The 18,184-nt window shown below is 48.7% G+C and overlaps 1 protein-coding gene across 1 annotated transcript in view; it reads right to left on the bottom strand.

Moving 5' to 3' along the window:
- Positions 1-934: 934 nt before the first annotated feature.
- LOC110526967 (protein naked cuticle homolog 1) overlaps positions 935-18,184 on the bottom strand; it is a 38,248-nt gene continuing 20,998 nt past the window's right edge. The window contains exons 4-10 of the mRNA XM_036980977.2: positions 11,106-11,163; positions 7,764-7,870; positions 7,502-7,597; positions 5,892-6,039; positions 3,153-3,234; positions 2,813-2,973; positions 935-2,042 (exon numbers count right to left, since the gene is read on the bottom strand). Coding sequence (XP_036836872.1) covers positions 1,507-2,042; positions 2,813-2,973; positions 3,153-3,234; positions 5,892-6,039; positions 7,502-7,597; positions 7,764-7,870; positions 11,106-11,163 — 1,188 coding nt within the window. The 3' untranslated portion in view covers positions 935-1,506. The remainder of the gene's footprint in view (positions 2,043-2,812; positions 2,974-3,152; positions 3,235-5,891; positions 6,040-7,501; positions 7,598-7,763; positions 7,871-11,105; positions 11,164-18,184) is intronic.

Raw genomic sequence — 18,184 nt, 5'->3', positions numbered from 1 at the left:
AATGGGAAAAAATGTCAGTCTCTCGATGTGCAAAACCGATAGAGACATACCCCAAGCGACTTACAGCTGTAATCGCAGCAAAAGGTGGCGCTACAAAGTATTAACTTAAGGGGGCTGAATCATTTTGCACGCCCAATTTTTCAGTTTTTGATTTGTTAAAAAAGTTTGAAATATCCAATAAATGTCGTTCCACTTCATGATTGTGTCCCACTTGTTTTTGATTCTTCACAAAAAAATACAGTTTTATATCTTTGTTTGAAGCCTGAAATGTGGCAAAAGGTTGCAAAGTTCAACGGGGCCGAATACTTTCACAAGGCACTGTATATAGTGGTCTTTCAATAGGGTACATCAGGAAAATGGGGTTGAGTGAGAAATAAATGTAGATTGGTGATACAAACATCACATTATAAATAAAGATTATAATGTTGATAATATATACAATATGTAGGTAAAACATGTAGGAGCGTTTCAACACTACATTACTGCAGATTGTGTCATCTTTAAAAAATAAAACAACATGTAACTGAAAAATAGCATCTGATTAATAGCAATAATAATAACACCATTAATAACACTAGAGGTAGCAGCTGATTACAGTCTTCTATTCTCACTGAACATTTCAACATCGTTCTCTCAGGGAGGGTCCTGTATTGCATGTGAGATTCAGGAGATGGATGATCTCGTCTTCATCATATCCAGCCGATGCCTGTCAGCCCTCTGTTCTGACAGCCCAAAGTGTCTCCAATGCAACTGCAGCCACAAGTGCTTTTCAGTGGCGACAGGGGTGTCACAGCAGACAGGTAACACATGCACACAGACACTATACACACACACACACACACACACACACACAAATATTCATATGAACCAATGCACACACACACTGTATATTCATACACCCAAATGTGTGTAAAAAAAAAATCACACACACACACACACACACGCAGTCTCTCTCTCGGACACAAACTCACTGGACACTGAGCATCATATATTTTATCTTTTTACATCAGTCTTTCCATCCAAGTCACCTAGTCCATCAGAGTAGAGGCTTTCAGAGAACCAGACAGACAGAGAGGGATGAGAGGAGTCCTCTGGAGGACTACAGCCAAGTCTCTTTTCTCCTTCTGTTCCTCTCAGGTTCCCCTGTTACATCCCTCTGCCGTGTCCTGCTCCAGGTTCCTGGCACACCTGAAGACCAAGACACTGTCCCGCTGACTCACAGGGACTCTTCATGCCTGGACAACCCCATAATAACCCTCTTCACCCTGCACCTCTCCCTGTCTGTCCAACTCCTCTTGATGTCCTGTCCTATTAGCCCACAGGGCCATGTAAGACCCAACTCCCCCTGACAGTGTCACACTTCTAGCTGTGCTGTTGCTGTGCTGTGTGGGAGGGGCCTGTCTATCTGTAGAGTCTACTGGGCTGGCAGTGTAGCCAGGTTGAGGTGGGACTGTGAGAAGGTGCTCAGGGGCCAGGGGCAGCAGGGCAGGGAGCTGGCTGCCTGGCTCAGGACTGGTAGAAGTGGTGGTAGTGGTGGTGGTGTTCATGGTGGTGATGATGCTCGTGCCTCTGAACCATCTGGGCCAGCCCTCCTTCATAGAGTCGCACACTGGGTAGGACCCTCACCTGCTCCTCCACCACAGGCCCCACTGGAGCCCCCAGGGCCCGGGACTGCTGCTGGCCCTCCTTGGCCCTCTGCTTGTGCCTGCGGTAGGGGGCTGAGGACTGGTGAGAGGGGGCCTGGCTGGGTAGGGCCGGGGGAGGTGGGGCCCCTCTGCTCCTCATCACCCTGCCCGTGGTGGTCTGTGTGGGGTGTGTCCGGCTGTGGGTCTTGGGGGAGCGCAGGGCGTGTTTACCTGAGTCTTTACTCGGTCGTGGGGGACAAAGGGTGTCAGGGCCTGGGGCGGCGCTGCTCTCCATGGCCACCTGTGAGCGACGGTGGTGGGAGTAGGTGTGGCCATTCTCTGGTTCATGAGAGCGAGACCTGGTCTGGTTCGATGGTCGGGTCTGTGGCTCTGCTTTCACAGGCTCTGTGGTGGGGGCTGGAGAGGGGAGAAATATAAGTCAGGATAAATAACCCATAATGGGTCAATTGATACATCAATAACTTCACTGAAAGACAGAAGTTCGTAACTCATAAACGTTAAAATTACCAGTTCCAATACTTTTGTAATACCTCTTCATTTTTTTCTGCTTTCTTTTTTTCTAGAGGGGGGGGGGGGGTCACACTAAAAAATAATACCATCAACACAGACATTTAAACAAAAGCAGCCCCATATTAAACATAATTGAATTCACTTCATGATGAGGCTTGGCCCCTAAAGACATTGCATTGTGCCCTGGTGGGTCCAGATGTTTTACTGGCCAGACCAACCTGCCTGCCTCCAAGCAGGTGCTGGGGTAATGAAGGCCTCTATGTTTTACTGGCCAGACCAACCTGCCTGCCTCCAAGCAGGTGCTGGGGTAATGAAGGCCTCTATGTTTTACTGGCCAGACCTACCTGCCTGCCTCCAAGCAGGTGCTGGGGGTAATGAAGGCCTCTATGTTTTACTGGCCAGACCTACCTGCCTGCCTCCAAGCAGGTGCTGGGGGTAATGAAGGCCTCTATGTTTTACTGGCCAGACCTACCTGCCTGCCTCCAAGCAGGTGCTGGGGGTAATGAAGGCCTCTATCTGGACACAGCTTCAAAGTACCGCGGTGCTGTGATCAGTCAGTACCTCTAGTCTCCAATCTGTCCATCATCGGCCCTAGTCCCCCCCCATCCTTCTGGCTTTCTACCCCCCCCCGGACCAGCCCACCTGGGCCAGCTCACCTGCTCCAAAGCGGGATGTGTAATTCTCGATGCCGGCCAGGTCTAGGTAGTGGTTCCTGCGCTCCAGGTTCTCATCCACACAGTGGCGCTGGCAGCCCTGACTCTGACCCTGCTGGATCAGAACCTGGTGCTGGATAGTGTGGTGGTCACTGTGATGGCGCCTGGAGGGGAGAGAGATGCGACTTTACAACAGCTTGAAGCAGTTTTTTAGCTCTCTTAGATGCATTGCAAAACATACATTCTGTCGGTGTCAAAATAAAGATTGTTATTAGTGTCAAAGATGTACAGATGTACATTATTGTCTTGTAAACCTTGCTGCAGGTTGTAGAACATATGTTACCTGAGGAGGGCTCGAGACTTCTTCTCTGAACCTTTAAGGTCTTCAATGCACTTGTCAGTCTTCGTTCTGGGGTGGGGCATGTCTGTGAGAGAGCAGGACATTATCAAAAAGAGCAGCCACACACACACACAATTTATCTCAGAAGAAAGAAACCTTTGTTCACTGCCTTTTACTTTGAAGATCTATAAAAGACAAAAAACAACGCTTCATTTATTTACTCCAGGTCTCATAAGACACAAATAAAAAATATATACAGTACCTGTCAAAAGTTTGGACACATCTTCTCATTCAAGGGTTTTTCTTAATTTGTACTATTTTCTACATTGTAGAATAATAGTGAATACATTTTAAAACTATGAAATAACACATATGGAATCATATAGTAACCAAAAAAAAGTGTTAAACAAATCTAAATATATTTGAGATTCTTCAAAGTGGCAACCCTTTGCTTTGATGACAGCTTTGCACATCCCTGGCATTCTCTCAACCAGCTTCACCTGGAATGCTTTTCCAACAGTCTTGATGGAGTTCCCACATATGCTGAGCACTTGTTGGCTGCTTTTCCTTCACTCTGCAGTCCAACTCATCCCAAACCATCACTCTCCTTCTTGGACAAATAGCCCTTACACAGCCTGGAGGTGTGTTGGGTCATTGTCCTGTTGAAAAACAAATGATAGTCCCACTAAGCGCAAACCAGATGGGATGGTGTAATGCTGCAGAATACTGTGGTAGCCATGCTGGTTAAGTGTGCCTTGAATTCAAAATCAATCACAGTGTCACCAACATAGCAACCCCACACCATCACACATCTTCCTCCATGCTTCACGGTGGGAACCACACATGCAGAGATAATCTGTTCACTCTGCATCTCACAAAGACATGGCGGTTAGAACCAAAAATCGCAAATTTGGACTCATCAGACCAAAGGACAGGTTTCCACCAGTCTAATGTCAATTGCTCATTTTTCTTTGCCCAAGCAAGTCTCTTGTTCTTAGTGTTCTTTATTAGTGGTTTATTTGCAACAATTCGACCATGAAGGCCTGATGCAGTCTCCTCTGAACAGTTGATGTTGAGATGTGTCTGTTACTTGAACTCTTTCTGAGGCTGGTAACTCTAATGAACTTATCCTCTGCAGCAGAGGTAACTCTGCGTCTTCCATTCCTGTGGCGGTCCTCATGAGAGCCAGTTTCATCATAGCGCCTGATGTTTTTTGCGACTGCACTTAAAGAAACTTTCTTGACATTTTTTCGGGTTGACTGACCTTCATGTCCTAAAGTAATGATGGACGGTCGTTTCTCTTTCCTTATTTGAGCTGTTCTTGCCATAATTTGGACTTGGTCTTTTACCAAATATGGCTATCTTCTGCTTACCACCCCACCCCTACCTTGTCACAACACAACTGATTGGCTCTAACGCATTAAGGAAAGAAATTCCACAAATTAACTTTTAACAAGGCACACCTGTTAATTGAAAAGCATTCCAGGTGACTACCTCATGAAGCTGGTTGAGAGAATGTGCAAAGCTGTCAAGGCAAAGGGTGGCTATTTGAAGAATCTCAAATATAAACTATATTTAGATTTGTTTAACACTTTTTTGGTGACTACATGATTCCATATGTTATTTCATAGTTTTGATGTCTTCGCTATTATTCTACAATGTAGAAATAGTAAAAAGAAAGAAAGAAAAAGAAAGAAAGAAAGAAAAACCCTGGAATGAGAAATTGTGTCCAAACATTTGACTGGTACTGTATATATAACCCAGAGTTTATTAATGAAGTAAGATATGTTGTGGTTTGAAATTAGCATGAAAACAGCCAGCTAATGGTTTGTTTTCAAAGCCTGCTTCTTTTGAATCACTTGACATTATAAATAGCCCCAACAACAGGAAGTAAACAAACAGGGCATCATATTTTGTAGCAATTTTTTATTTATTCTCAATACTTGTTTATCAAGTCGTCAGTTAGAAAAGTTACATTGAATGTAGCTATATTTTACCGACAGCTCTGAGAAGTGGGGGGTGAGGGAGAAGAAGAAACACTGGAGAAAAATAAAATGGCTGTGGTTATCAAAAGGAGTTGGTGCATCTCTTAAGGTTTCTTTCAGAGTATTTGAAGGCACTGGGGGGTTCTCAGCTCTGTCACTACTCCCATCATTAAAAATGAACCCCATTGTGCCGGAGAGATAGGCAGAGAGAGAGAGAGACAGAGAGAGAGAGAGAGACAGAGAGACAGAGAGAGAGAGAGACAGAGACAGAGAGAGAGAGAGAGAGAGAGAGACAGAGACAGAGAGAGAGAGAGAGAGACAGAGAGAGAGACAGAGAGAGAGAGAGACAGAGAGAGAGAGAGACCGAGAGAGAGAGAGACCGAGAGAGACCGAGAGAGACCGAGAGAGACCGAGGGAGACAGAGGGAGACAGAGGGAGACAGAGGGAGACAGAGGGAGACAGAGAGAGACAGAGAGAGACAGAGAGAGACAGAGAGAGACAGAGAGAGACAGAGAGAGACATAGAGAGATAGAGAGATAGAGCGAGAGGAGTCTGACATGCCTGAAGCAGGTGCCTTTCCGCATGACAATAAACAAGACTCTGGATGTGCTGACAGCAGAACAGTCTAGTAGGGGAGCTCAAAGAACACCGCTCCTCGCTCCTCTCTCCTCCCCCTCCATCTCCCCCTTCTGGTCCCCCGTCTGCCTCATCCTCCCTCCCTCCCAGCCCTGTGATCCTCCCCCAGCCTGGTGGTTACCTGCGGTGCCCTGTGTGCAGCTCTGCCAGCGCTGGCTGGAGTCGGGGGCCACGGAGAGCTTGACCCGCAGTGTCTTGCTGCTGCTGGGAGAATGGTTGACCGACGTGTCCACCACCTCATAGATGGTGTGGAGCAGGCTGGTGATGTCCTGAGGGGGGGTCTGAGTTAGTGCACAGCCGACAACTCAGTTATTGTAGTCTGTCTAACATGTTACAGGAAAACAGGAGAGATGAAGAGAAGAACATGCAGAGTTGTCAGTTGTTTTATTTCAGTGTTCCACCTGTAAAGTAATCAGGCAGGGAGAACAAAGCGGGAGTACAAAGATGGGATAAATGCATGACAAGATATGTCTGGGAGGTGGGAGGAGAAGTGCTAAAAGATGAACTGATGCACAACCCACTCTATAGCAGCTCTGCTCTTAATAGATAGAGTCTTCATTACCCTTTCTCTCTGTAGGCTTTTTATGGTGGTTAGTGTAACTTTGGCAGTGGTTCAATTAAGAGCTTTTAAAAGTATTATCTCCCTCTCAGTATCTCTCTCTTTCTCGCTCTTTGAAAGAGTTGAGTAGCTGAAGGCCATAGCACAGACCTTTGCCCCAGGGATAAGAGTCAGACATAAACAGAATAAGAAAGAGAAAGAGAGGAAAATAAGAGGGAAAATCCTGTAGGAGAGACAGAAAGGCCGAATAACATCCACACACAAAGTCAGTGAGCACAGAGCAGACATCTGAAATCTGCACTCACGTAAGTCTTTAAAAGCCTGTTTGGGAAGAGAGCAACATGAACATCCACAGATGGATCAATAGCATAGTATGTTTAATTATACATATTTCAAGTCTTGTTAGCATTTTCCCTCTGAAGGTAATTACTGCATTTCTGCTAATGTTCCCTGGACTGTCACTGCCGAGAAAAGGGGCTTACAAAACCACTCAGAAATTAGGACCTTTTTGGGCCTGTTAGCCTAGCTTCTGCTCTCGCTCCTCTAAAACATCCAAATGCCTGCATTCCTATTGCCTTGCCTCTCTCTCAATGCAACATAAAGGCCTATTATGAGCTCTTTGGGGACTGGCTCCAGATACCGTTTCAAACACTAAGACGTAAAAAAAAGCTTCCTATGTCACTTTTAGTTTTCCATTTTTTCATACGTCTGAAGAAATAAAGAAAGGGAGCTGGAGAAGAAAGCTATTTCCTTCTTCTTCTTTTTGTGTGAGCTGCCGCCTGCCGTCTCATGTGCCGCGGGGCCATGGGCGATGCCAAAGAAACTGGAGATCCAACCATCCCACCACACAGAGGACGGTTTCAGTCTCTTCACACCGTTTCAACTCAGCTCTCCAAAAATACAGGCCTCTCTGACTGCACTGCTCAGATCTTTACAAGGCAGAAGCCAGCCACTAGGTATCTATCGCTGGGAAGGAAAAAGTCTCTTTGGTTCCTAGTGGCTGTATTATTGAAATGGATGAATGTAACTTCATCTGGTTGTGTCTCCCTTAGTCTATGTATGTGTATGTGTGTATTAGTTTGAAAGAGGAAACGATCATGGGCGGGGAAAAAGGAAAGTGCCCTGTTATGTGTTAGAGTATGTTTGAATATAAAATGTGTTTGAACCCTTACCTCTCTGGTGACCTTGCCATTGTTGTCAAAATCATACAGCGTGAACGTCCACTCCTGTCTGTTGTCTTCCTCTACAGAGACGGCACACTCAAGCTCCTGAAACGAATCGCATTGCAATTGACGTTTTAATAAATTCACGACTGTGTGTGCAAGTGTGCCTCCTTCCATCCCTGAAAGAGTATTAATATTGTCGCTCTAGTTTTTCCCAGAAGCACTAATAAATGGTCCATGTTGGTGGTTCACAGTTAAACTTCACACTCACTTCAAACTGGAGCTGTTTCTGTGTGCCTGTGCGCGCCTGGCTCGCTCTCCCCTGCATCTTCTCCTCCACACAGCAACTGTCCACCGTCTTCTCCGGGGGCAGAGCCACTGTAAGAACACACACGCAACCAAATGATCAAATACAAGTTTACTGGTCGCGTACACAGTTTAGCAGATGTTGTAGCAGGTGCAGCAAAATGCTAATGCTACTAGCTCCTAACGATGCAGTAAAATGTAAAAAAAATGTAAGGAAAGAAAATACAAAAAAGACAAATCATTAACGGCGAATCTGATTAACAACCCAAAGAGCACTGTAGCAGTAATCAGATGCAAACTATATGTATGTACACCGGGAGAATGTACACAGGATCAACTAAGAATGATATTTACAGCAGTAGATATGTACAACAGTAGATATGTACAACAGTAGATATATTACAGTAAGCTACATCAAGAATCCAGTGTATAAATAAGCATAAGGCACAGACACAAAATACTCCGGGGCTTGGATGCACATCATTGCCATGGGAAAGTGCTAGCATAGCCCCAGGAATGGGAGAGGAGGTGGAGGAATAGAACATGGAACTGAACAGACACAACATGCCCTACATGCCAAGAACAGGACATGATGCTACTGTATAATGTGGCTTAAGATATTACATTCTAAAGTGGGAACATCATCTGATCTGAACATCAAAGAACCCCGTGGGAGCCCTGCCTCGGTCTCTGTGCCCACTGTAGCTGAGCTCATAATGCTGGATGTTTCACTGAGTATTATAGCTTCCAGACATATAGCCCAGACAGACAGCGTCCATAGGGAGGCCTCACCTCGTCTGTCACACACACATCCTATTCCACCGCTACGCACATCCTCATCAACAGTAGGCCCCAACTACAGTATCAAACCTGTATAGTGTATGTCAGCCCACCGACATCTCCTACTGTAACATGTCACAGTCCTTTCATATCCTCTCATCACATCCGAATCCAACTAAAACCTCAGATGTTTCAGACCTGGGTACTACAAATGAAAAAGAGACTGATAGGCCAAGGGCAGAGGCCATGAACTATTTACGGAATAGGGTGGCATTTCATTGGGACGCAGTTGGTGGCCATTTGGTTTTGCTTGTGCTCCTGCCCAACCAATCAGGAGATGGCTGGGTTACTACGCGCGCGCACACACACACACACACACACACACACACACACACACACACACACACACACACAGCTCCCCCCCCCAAACCCCTCCCCCCTGTTGCACTTTGAAGTTCCATTCTCAAACCTTTTGGCCGAGGATCAGACCAGCCGGCTGTAAAACAGAATCACTAATTAATTAAGCCAAGTCAAATCTGAAACAGCGTTTGTTGTGGTCGCCAAAGGAGCAGACAGACAGACACAACAGCCTCATTCTCTTTCCTCCGTATCCAAGCAGATCAAAGAGAGAGGAACATGTCTGTCCAGTCTCCCGTCCCCTCGGCTGCAGGCACAATGAAAGGCAGCATCCTGGGGAGCAAAAACTTTTTGGAGGAGGAAAAAATAACCCTGTCTTTTGATCATCACAGATGCTCAAAGGTACCATTGTGCCGTGCGGGGTGGGGGGGTGGAGTCTGTTGCGTAACAAGCCCAATGTGGAGATGGTGATGCTTATCGCCAGGCTAATTAAAAGACCCAGAGGAATAGGCTATGTCCCAGAGTGCACCCTATTCCCTATGTCGACATAATCTGCTATCTTCCTCTCAGACTGACCCCCTAATCACTGAAATACAGTCAGCCTGCTCTTTAGAGGGGAACTAAATGCTGGTGATCTGAAGGGAGGGGGAGGAGGGACTCGCACTATGCCATCATGCCTGATCCAACAGGCCTGACATAACACACACACACACGCTGTCACACACGACCGCTGTCATACACTCTCAGCTTTCAACTCTGTGTGGTTGGTCTGAGAGTCAAGCAAGTGTGACCTGACACAAAGATACAGGTTTATACAGCTGATTGGGACTTCTAAGCCTCACTTAATGGCCTTGTGAAAACTACATTTGAAAAGGCACGGAGGATGTATCTGCAAGATCCAAAGAGTCAAAACACACTACCATCTTGGATCCCTTTTGCTTCATCACCGCTTTGCAATTTTGCCAGCAAGCTATTTTTTTATCCTCACAAACTTTATTTGAAAATGCTTACTGAAGCCCTGAGGAAAGACAAGCTTTTATCTGTGCTTTGGTCTAACGATCATCTGTAACCTCTCTCTGGCTCTCTATGTCTGTCCCTTTCCCCTTCAACAAACCACTTTCTTTCCAGGGTTATAAAGAATCAAGAAGCCGGAATGCTCCATAAGGGCTTTCATTCAAGTTAAAATGTGATTTAAGAAATCTGTTAGTGAACCCTCAGGTCTGAAGAAGAATTGCACCAAACGGTAATCAAGACCTACTTTGATAATAAGTTGTCTCTTATAAGTTCTGACTGAAATGTACCACAAATAGTACTTTTACAGAGTCTGTAAGAAAACCATGGTGTCTACTCTTCTGAGAATGAGGGGAGGAGAAAGGAAGCAAGATGGCTCCTAAGCGGACACAGGGAGGGATTTTGACATGAACAAGGTGTGGTGTGAATGGTCATTTAACGTTACCATAATTACATGTTCTATAATAGGTTTATTTATATCGCTTTTCACCAGGTCTTAAGGTACTTGTATATGGTGATTTTTATTTTACCTTTTTTTTACCTATTTAACTAGTCAAGTCAGTTAAGAACAAATTCTTATTTCCAATGACAGCCTAGGAACAGTGGGTTAACTGCCTTGTTCATGGGCAGAACAACAGATTTTTACCTTCTCAGCTCGGGGACTCGATATTGCAACGTTATGAGGACCAAAGCATACCTGGCCCACCCCTTAAAATAAACCAGCCTGAACTAGCTCAAATCAACGACAAAACTAGCCAGCCGAGACACCCTGACCCACATATCTGGCCTGGTCCCATCCCAGTCTCCCCTGCAACCAGTTAAGTAGCACAACAGAGCTCTGGGCTGGTCCCATTCCAGTCTCCCTGCTGCCAGTTAGGTAGCACAACAGAGCTCTGGTGCTCTTTTCCAGCTCAGTTCAGATGAAGGGGGATGCCTTTCCTCCCAATTCCTTAATTAAGGATCACAACACACAGGGGGAAAACAGAATAGATGGAGGTGGATTGCAAAGCACAGAGGGGGAAAGGAGGGCCAGGTGAGAGAAAGGGGGGAGGAAAGGAGAAGGAAGGTAAAGGGGGAGAGGGGGACTGGGGGAGGGGTTCCATACATCCCCCTCAGCACATTTGAGGAGCTTAGTGGGGGGAGGGGGGGGGTGTCCTACCTTCTAAACGGTAATGTTCATCACTGATTCCCTCTGCACACGCCTTGTCCAACACATCCTGGAGAAAGAGAAACATACAGACACATTTATTTTAGTGTATTTGTCACGGACCAAGCACAACAAATATATATTCCACCAGATTTAGCTACAGAGTTTATTTCCATGTTTGTTGTCATACATACAGTAAAGATGAAGAGTATAGTCACCATATAAACAAACTATTCTAGATGGACACTGGAGATATACATTAGAGCCGCCAATACATACTGACACGGCTAAATCCAAATGACACTATTCAGCTCTATATATTTAGAGCTCGTTTGACAACTGTGAGTTGAAGCTGAGCAGAGCCAGAAAATTAGAGAAGACAGTACTGTAATTGAAGAATCTAAACAGAGTGAGCGTATGACTGACTGTCACTGACACACAGTACTGGAGTTGGTCAAAGAACGGCCTCAAATCACTGGTCACAATCACACTCTTCCTGTGGGGAATTGTGGGTTGTCTGTGAGGTTATTTCCGTGACGGGGTCTATCGTCATTGGGGGTAGCGATACGCTGGTGGGATTGTTTTTTCAGTCCACCCGACCCCCTCTCCTCTCCTGGCAGCAGTGTCTGTGAGTGCATACCAATGGGACTGCGTGATATGTGAGCACAGGGCTTAACCATGGAAAATGCCAACTCAGGTGTCTCTGGCATTACAGTCATCTGGCCCAATAACCATTACACACACACACCCCTGATCTGAGAGTTCTCTTTCACACACACATCAGAAAAAGCTCTCTCTCTGGCATTGACACATATACTACTGAAAACACTCTCATTCCACAAGACTACACAGATATAAACCTAGACATACACTAACTACATGATAAACACAGCAATCAAATCAAAAACCACTAAAACAACACCTGAGCTGCTTGATCTAGTCCACGTGGAGCTACTAGCTCTCTCAGTGTCTCCCCCTCTATCTCTGTAGATCTCTCCCCCCTCTCTGTATCGCTCTCTCCGTGTCTCCCCCTCTCTCTGTAGATCTCTCCCCCTCTATGTATCGCTCTCTGTGTCTCCCCCTCTCTCTCTGTAGATCTCTCCCCCCTCTCTGTATCGCTCTGTCTCCCCCTCTCTCTGTGTAGATCTCTCCCCCCCTCTCTCTGTATCGCTCTGTGTCTCCCCCTCTCTCTGTGTAGATCTCTCCCCCTCTCTGTATCGCTCTCTCCGTGTCTCCCCCTCTCTCTGTAGATCTCTCCCCCTCTCTGTATCGCTCTGTGTCTCCCCCTCTCTCTCTGTAGATCTCTCCCCCCTCTCTGTATCGCTCTCTGTCTCCCCCTCTCTCTGTGTAGATCTCTCCCCCCTCTCTCTGTGTATCGCTCTCTGTGTCTCCCCCTCTCTCTGTGTAGATCTCTCCCCCCTCTCTGTATCGCTCTCTGTGTCTCCCGTCCTGTATCGCTCTCTGTGTCTCCCTCTCTCTCTCTGTAGATCTCTCCCCCCTCTCTGTATCGTTCTCTGTGTCTCCCCCTCTCTCTGTGTAGATCTCTCCCCACTCTCTGTATCGCTCTCTGTGTCTCCCCCTCTCTCTGTGTAGATCTCTCCACCCTCTCTGTATCACCCTCTGTGTAGATCTCACCCCCTCTCTCTATCGCTCTCTGTCTCCCCCTCTCTCTCTGTGTAGATCTCTCCCCCTTCTCTGTATCACTCTGTGTCTCCCCCTCTCTCTCTGTAGATCCCCCCCCCCTCTGTGTCTCCCCCTCTCTCTGTAGATCTCTCCCCCCTCTGTATCGCTCTCTGTGTATCCCCCTCTCTCCTCTGTATCGCTCTTTGTCTCCCCCTCTCTCTCTGTAGATCTCTCTCCCCTCTGTATCGCTTTCTGTGTCTCCCCCTCTCTCTATAGATCTCTCCCCCCTCTGTATCGCTCTCTGTGTCTCTCCCTCTGTGTCTCCCCCTCTCTCTCTCTCTGTAGATCTCTCCCCCCTCTCTCTATTGCTCTCTGTGTCTCCCCTCTCTCTCTCTCTATAGATCTCTCTCCCCTCTCTGTATCGCCCCCTGTCTCTCTGTAGATCTCTCCCCCCTCTCTGTATCGCTCTCTGTGTCTCCCCCTCTCTCTGTGTAGATCTCTCCCCCCTCTCTCTGTATCGCTCTCTGTGTCTCCCCCTCTCTCTCTGTGTAGATCTCTCCCCCTCTCTGTATCGCTCTCTGTGTCTCCCCCTCTGTATCGCTCTCTGTGTCTCCCCTCTCTCTCTCTATAGATCTCTCTCCCCTCTCTGTGTCTCCCCCTCTCTCTCTGTAGATCTCTCCCCCCTCTCTGTATCGCTCTCTGTGTCTCCCCCTCTCTCTCTGTAGATCTCTCCCCCCTCTCTGTATCGTTCTCTGTGTCTCCCCCTCTCTCTGTGTAGATCTCTCCCCACTCTCTGTATCGCTCTCGGTGTCTCCCCTTCTCTCTCTGTAGATCTCTCCCGCCTCTCTGTATCGCTCTCTGTGTCTCCCCCTCTCTCTCTGTGTCTCTCGCTCTCTCTCTGTATCGCTCTCTGTGTCTCCCCCTCTCTCTCTGTGTAGATCTCTCCCCCCTCTCTGTATGGCTCTGTGTTTCCCCTCTCTCTCTTTGTACATCTCTCCACCCTCTCTGTATCACCCTCTGTGTAGATCTCTCCCCCCTGTCTGTATCGCTCTCTGAGAAGATCTCTCCCCCCTCTCTGTATGGCTCTGTGTCTCCCCCTCTCTCTCTGTAGATCTCCCCCCCTCTGTGTCTCCCCCTCTCTCCTCTGTATCGCTCTTTGTCTCCCCCTCTCTCTCTGTAGATCTCCCCCCTCTGTGTCTCCCCCTCTATCTGTAGATCTCTCCCCCCTCTGTATCGCTCTCTGTGTATCCCCCTCTCTCCTCTGTATCGCTCTTTGTCTCCCCCTCTCTCTCTGTAGATCTCTCTCCCCTCTGTATCACTCTCTGTCTCCCCCTCTCTCTCTGTAGATCTCCCCCCTCTGTGTCTCCCCCTCTATCTGTAGATCTCTCCCCCCTCTGTATCGCTCTCTGTGTCTCCCCCTCTCTCCTCTGTATCGCTCTTTGTCTCCCCCTCTCTCTCTGTAGATCTCTCTCCCCTCTGTATCGCTTTCTGTGTCTCCCCCTCTCTCTATAGATCTCTCCCCCCTCTGTATCGCTCTCTGTGTCTCCCCCTCTCTCTCTCTGTAGATCTCTCCCCCCTCTGTATCGCTCTCTGTGTAGATCTCTCCCCACTCTCTGTATCGCTCTCTGTGTCTCTCCCCTCTCTCTCTGTGTAGATTCCCCCCCCCCTCTCTGTATCGCTCTCTGTGTCTCCTCTCTCTCTATATAGATCTCTCTCCCCTCTCTGTATTGCTCTCTGTGTCTCCTCTCTCTCTATAGATCTCTCTCCCCTCTCTGTCTCCCCCTCTCTCTCTATAGATCTCTCTCCCCTCTGTATCGCTCTGTGTCTCCCCCTCTCTCTCTGTAGATCTCTCTCCCCTCTGTATCGCTCTGTGTCTCCCCCTCTCTCTCTGTGTAGATCTCTCCCCCCTCTCTGTATCGCTCTCTGTGTCTCCCCCTCTGTATCGCTCTCTGTGTCTCCCTCTCTCTCTCTGTGTAGATCTCTCCCCCCCCTCTGTATCGCTCTGTGTCTCCCCCTCTCTCTCTGTAGATCTCTCTCCCCTCTGTATCGCTCTGTGTCTCCCCCTCTCTCTCTGTGTAGATCTCTCCCCCCTCTCTGTATCGCTCTCTGTGTCTCCCCCTCTGTATCGCTCTCTGTGTCTCCCTCTCTCTCTCTGTAGATCTCTCCCCCCTCTCTGTATCGTTCTCTGTGTCTCCCCCTCTCTCTGTGTAGATCTCTCCCGCCTCTCTGTATCGCTCTCTGTGTCTCCCCCTCTCTCTCTCTGTGTCTCCCCCTCTCTCTCTGTATCGCTCTCTGTGTCTCCCCCTCTCTCTCTGTGTAGATCTCTCCACCCTCTCTGTATCACCCTCTGTGTAGATCTCTCCCCCCTCTCTGTATCGCTCTCTGAGTAGATCTCTCCCCCTCTCTGTATCGCTCTGTGTCTCCCCCTCTCTCTCTGTGTAGATCTCTCCACCTCTCTGTATCGCTCTCTGTGTCTCCCCCTCTCTCTCTGTAGATCTCCCCCCCCCTCTGTGTCTCCCCCCTCTCTCTCTGTAGATCTCTCCCCCCTCTGTATCGCTCTCTGTGTCTCCCCCTCTCTCCTCTGTATCGCTTTCTGTGTCTCCCCCTCTCTCTCTATAGATCTCTCCACTCTCTGTATCGCTCTCTGTGTCTCCCCCTCTCTGTGTCTCCCCCTCTCTCTCTGTAGATCTCTCCCCCCTCTGTATCGCTCTCTGTGTAGATCTCTCCCCACTCTCTGTATCGCTCTCTGTCTCCCTCTCTCTCTGTAGATCTCTCCCCCCTCTCTGTATTGCTCTCTGTCTCCCCCTCTCTCTGTAGATCTCTCCCCCCTCTCTGTATTGCTCTCTGTCTCCCCCTCTCTCTGTAGATCTCTCCCCCCTCTCTGTATCGCTCTCTCAGTGTCTCTCCCCTCTCTCTCTGTGTAGATTCCCCCCCTCTCTGTATCGCTCTCTGTGTCTCCCCCTCTCTCTATAGATCCCTCTCCCCTCTGTATCGCTCTGTGTCTCCCCCTCTCTCTCTGTAGATCTCTCCTCTCTGTATCGCTCTCTGTGTCTCCCCTCTCTCTGTAGATCTCTCCCCCTTTCTGTATCGCTCTCTGTGTCTCCCCCTCTCTCTCTAAAGATCTCTCCCCCCTCTCTGTATCGCTCTCTCTGTCTCCCCCTCTCTCTCTGTAGATCTCTCCCTCTCTCAGTATCGCTCTCTTTGTGTCTCCCCCTCTCTCTCTGTAGATCTCTCCCCCCTCTGTGTCTCCCCCTCTCTCTCTCTCTGTATATCTCTCCCCCTCTCTGTATCGCGCTCTCAGTGTCTCTCCCCTCTCTCTCTGTAGATCTCTCCACCCTCTCTGTATCGCTCTGTGTCTCCCCCTCTCTCTCTGTAGATCTCTCCCCCTCTCTGTATCGCTCTCTGTGTCTCCCCCTCTCTCTGTGTAGAGCTCTCCCCCCTCCCTGTATCGCTCTGTGTCTCCCCCTCTTTCTGTAGATCTCTCCCTCCTCTCTGTATCGCTCTCTCAGTGTCTCTCCCCCCTCTCTGTATCGGTCTCTGTGTCTCCCCCTCTGTGTAGAGCTCTCCCCCCTCTCTGTATTGCTCTCTTTGTCTCCCCCTCTCTGTAGATCTCCCCCCCCTCTCTGTATCGCTCTGTGTCTCCCCCTCTTTCTGTAGATCTCTCCCCCCTCTCTGTATCGCTCTCTCAGTGTCTCTCCCCTCTCTCTCTGTGTGTAGATTCCCCCCCCCCTCTCTGTATCGCTCTCTGTGTCTCCCCCTCTCTCTCTATAGATCTCTCTCCCCTCTGTATTACTCTGTGTCTCCCCCTCTCTCTCTGTAGATCTCTCTCCCCTCTCTGTATCGCCCTCTGTCTCCCCTCTCTCTGTAGATCTCTCCCCCTCTCTGTATCGCTCTCTGTGTCTCCCCCTCTCTCTCTGTAGATCTCTCCCTCTCTCTGTATCGCTCTCTGTGTCTCCCCCTCTCTCTCTGTAGATCTCTCCCCCTCTCTCTCTATAGATCTCTCCCCCCTCTCTGTATCGCTCTCTCTCTGTGTCTCCCCCTCTCTCTCTGTAGATCTCTCCCCCCTCTCTGTATCGCTCTCTCTGTGTCTCCCCCTCTCTCTCTGTAGATCTCTCCCTCTCTCTGTATCGCTCTCTGTGTCTCCCCCTCTCTCTGTATCGCTCTCTTTGTCTCTCCCCCTCTCTCTCTGTAGATCTCTCCCCCCTCTCTGTGTCTCCCCCCCTCTCTCTCTCTGTATATCTCTCCCCCTCTCTGTATCGCGCTCTCAGTGTCTCTCCCCTCTCTCTGTGTAGATCTCTCCCCCTCTCTGTATCACGCTCTGTGTCTCTCCCTCTCTCTGTGTAGATCTCTCCCCCCTCTCTGTATCGCGCTCTCAGTGTCTCTCCCCTCTCCACTCTGTGTTAAAGAGGGCGGTTTATGAGAGTGAGAACGTGTAGGAGAGATTAGGGTTTAATCCAGTAGAGAGGTAGAGTTCAGCTGGTGTGATCCTAGCCCAGTCAGCCTAGTAGAGCAGCTCTGCAGTGTACCCAGTGGGGTGGCACCTCAGGAGGAGTATACACCACATCACTGGCTGACTGACTGACTAACTATAGTGCACTAAATATGGAGTAGGGTGCCATTTGGGACACAGCTTGACAGAGGTTGTCTGAATCATTAAAACCTCCTCAAGATGTAGCCAGGTTCCTCTCTCCCCCATGGAGCTGAAACCTTACCAGCCTGCTATTTAAACTAGGCCCAAACTAATATGGTCAGGCCCAAAAGAAGCCAGCCCAGGAGATAAAAATCAGACACTGAGTGTGTGGAAGAATTGAGAGTAGAGATGGAGATAGGAGGGAGTGGGCGGTGGGGCGAGAGTGGGGCGAGAGTTATATGAAGTAGTGTTGTGTTGCTGCTTAAGCACTCAGGCCCTGCTTTGCCTTTGCGAGGCAGCCAGCAGAGCAGTCTGCAGCAGACAGGGTAAGTAACAGGAGAGGCTCTCCATGTGTACGCTGCTTTAAAAGATATCCCTGGCCAACACAAGAACACACTCGGAGACCTCAATATCGCAACACTGCTGAAATCCTGCTGCCAGCACACATCTGTAGCGCATTTCTGAATGCCTCGTACTTACAGGTCCTCAGCAGGGGGCTCTGAATCTTGTACAGATTTAGCTGTACTGTGTAGCACGTGTGTGTGCGAGTGTGAGAGAGAGACGGAGACAAAGAGAGAGAGAGCTGCAGTCGGATGGCTGTCCCTGAGTGGCGTCAGGGCTGTCTCTGCAGGTCAGGCAGAGTTCTTCAGGTCAGAGGAGGAGGGCTCTGGAGCGTCAGCTGACAACTTAATTGTCAGCAGTACTGCAGCCAGCATTGGCACCACAGCCACAGAGCTCCAGGTCTACAGTACTCTTCACAATTAAGGTCCAGGCCTGTACAGTAACCCCAGCCCAGGACCCAGCCTCCTATAAACCCCCAGAAAAATCACCCCTCAAT

The sequence above is a fragment of the Oncorhynchus mykiss genome, chromosome 6 (assembly GCF_057628025.1).
Source record: "Oncorhynchus mykiss isolate SJ-2025 chromosome 6, ASM5762802v1, whole genome shotgun sequence".
Lineage (NCBI taxonomy): Eukaryota > Metazoa > Chordata > Actinopteri > Salmoniformes > Salmonidae > Oncorhynchus > Oncorhynchus mykiss.
Note: the sequence above shows the minus strand (reverse complement) of the source record. Positions and strands in the feature narration are given on the sequence as shown.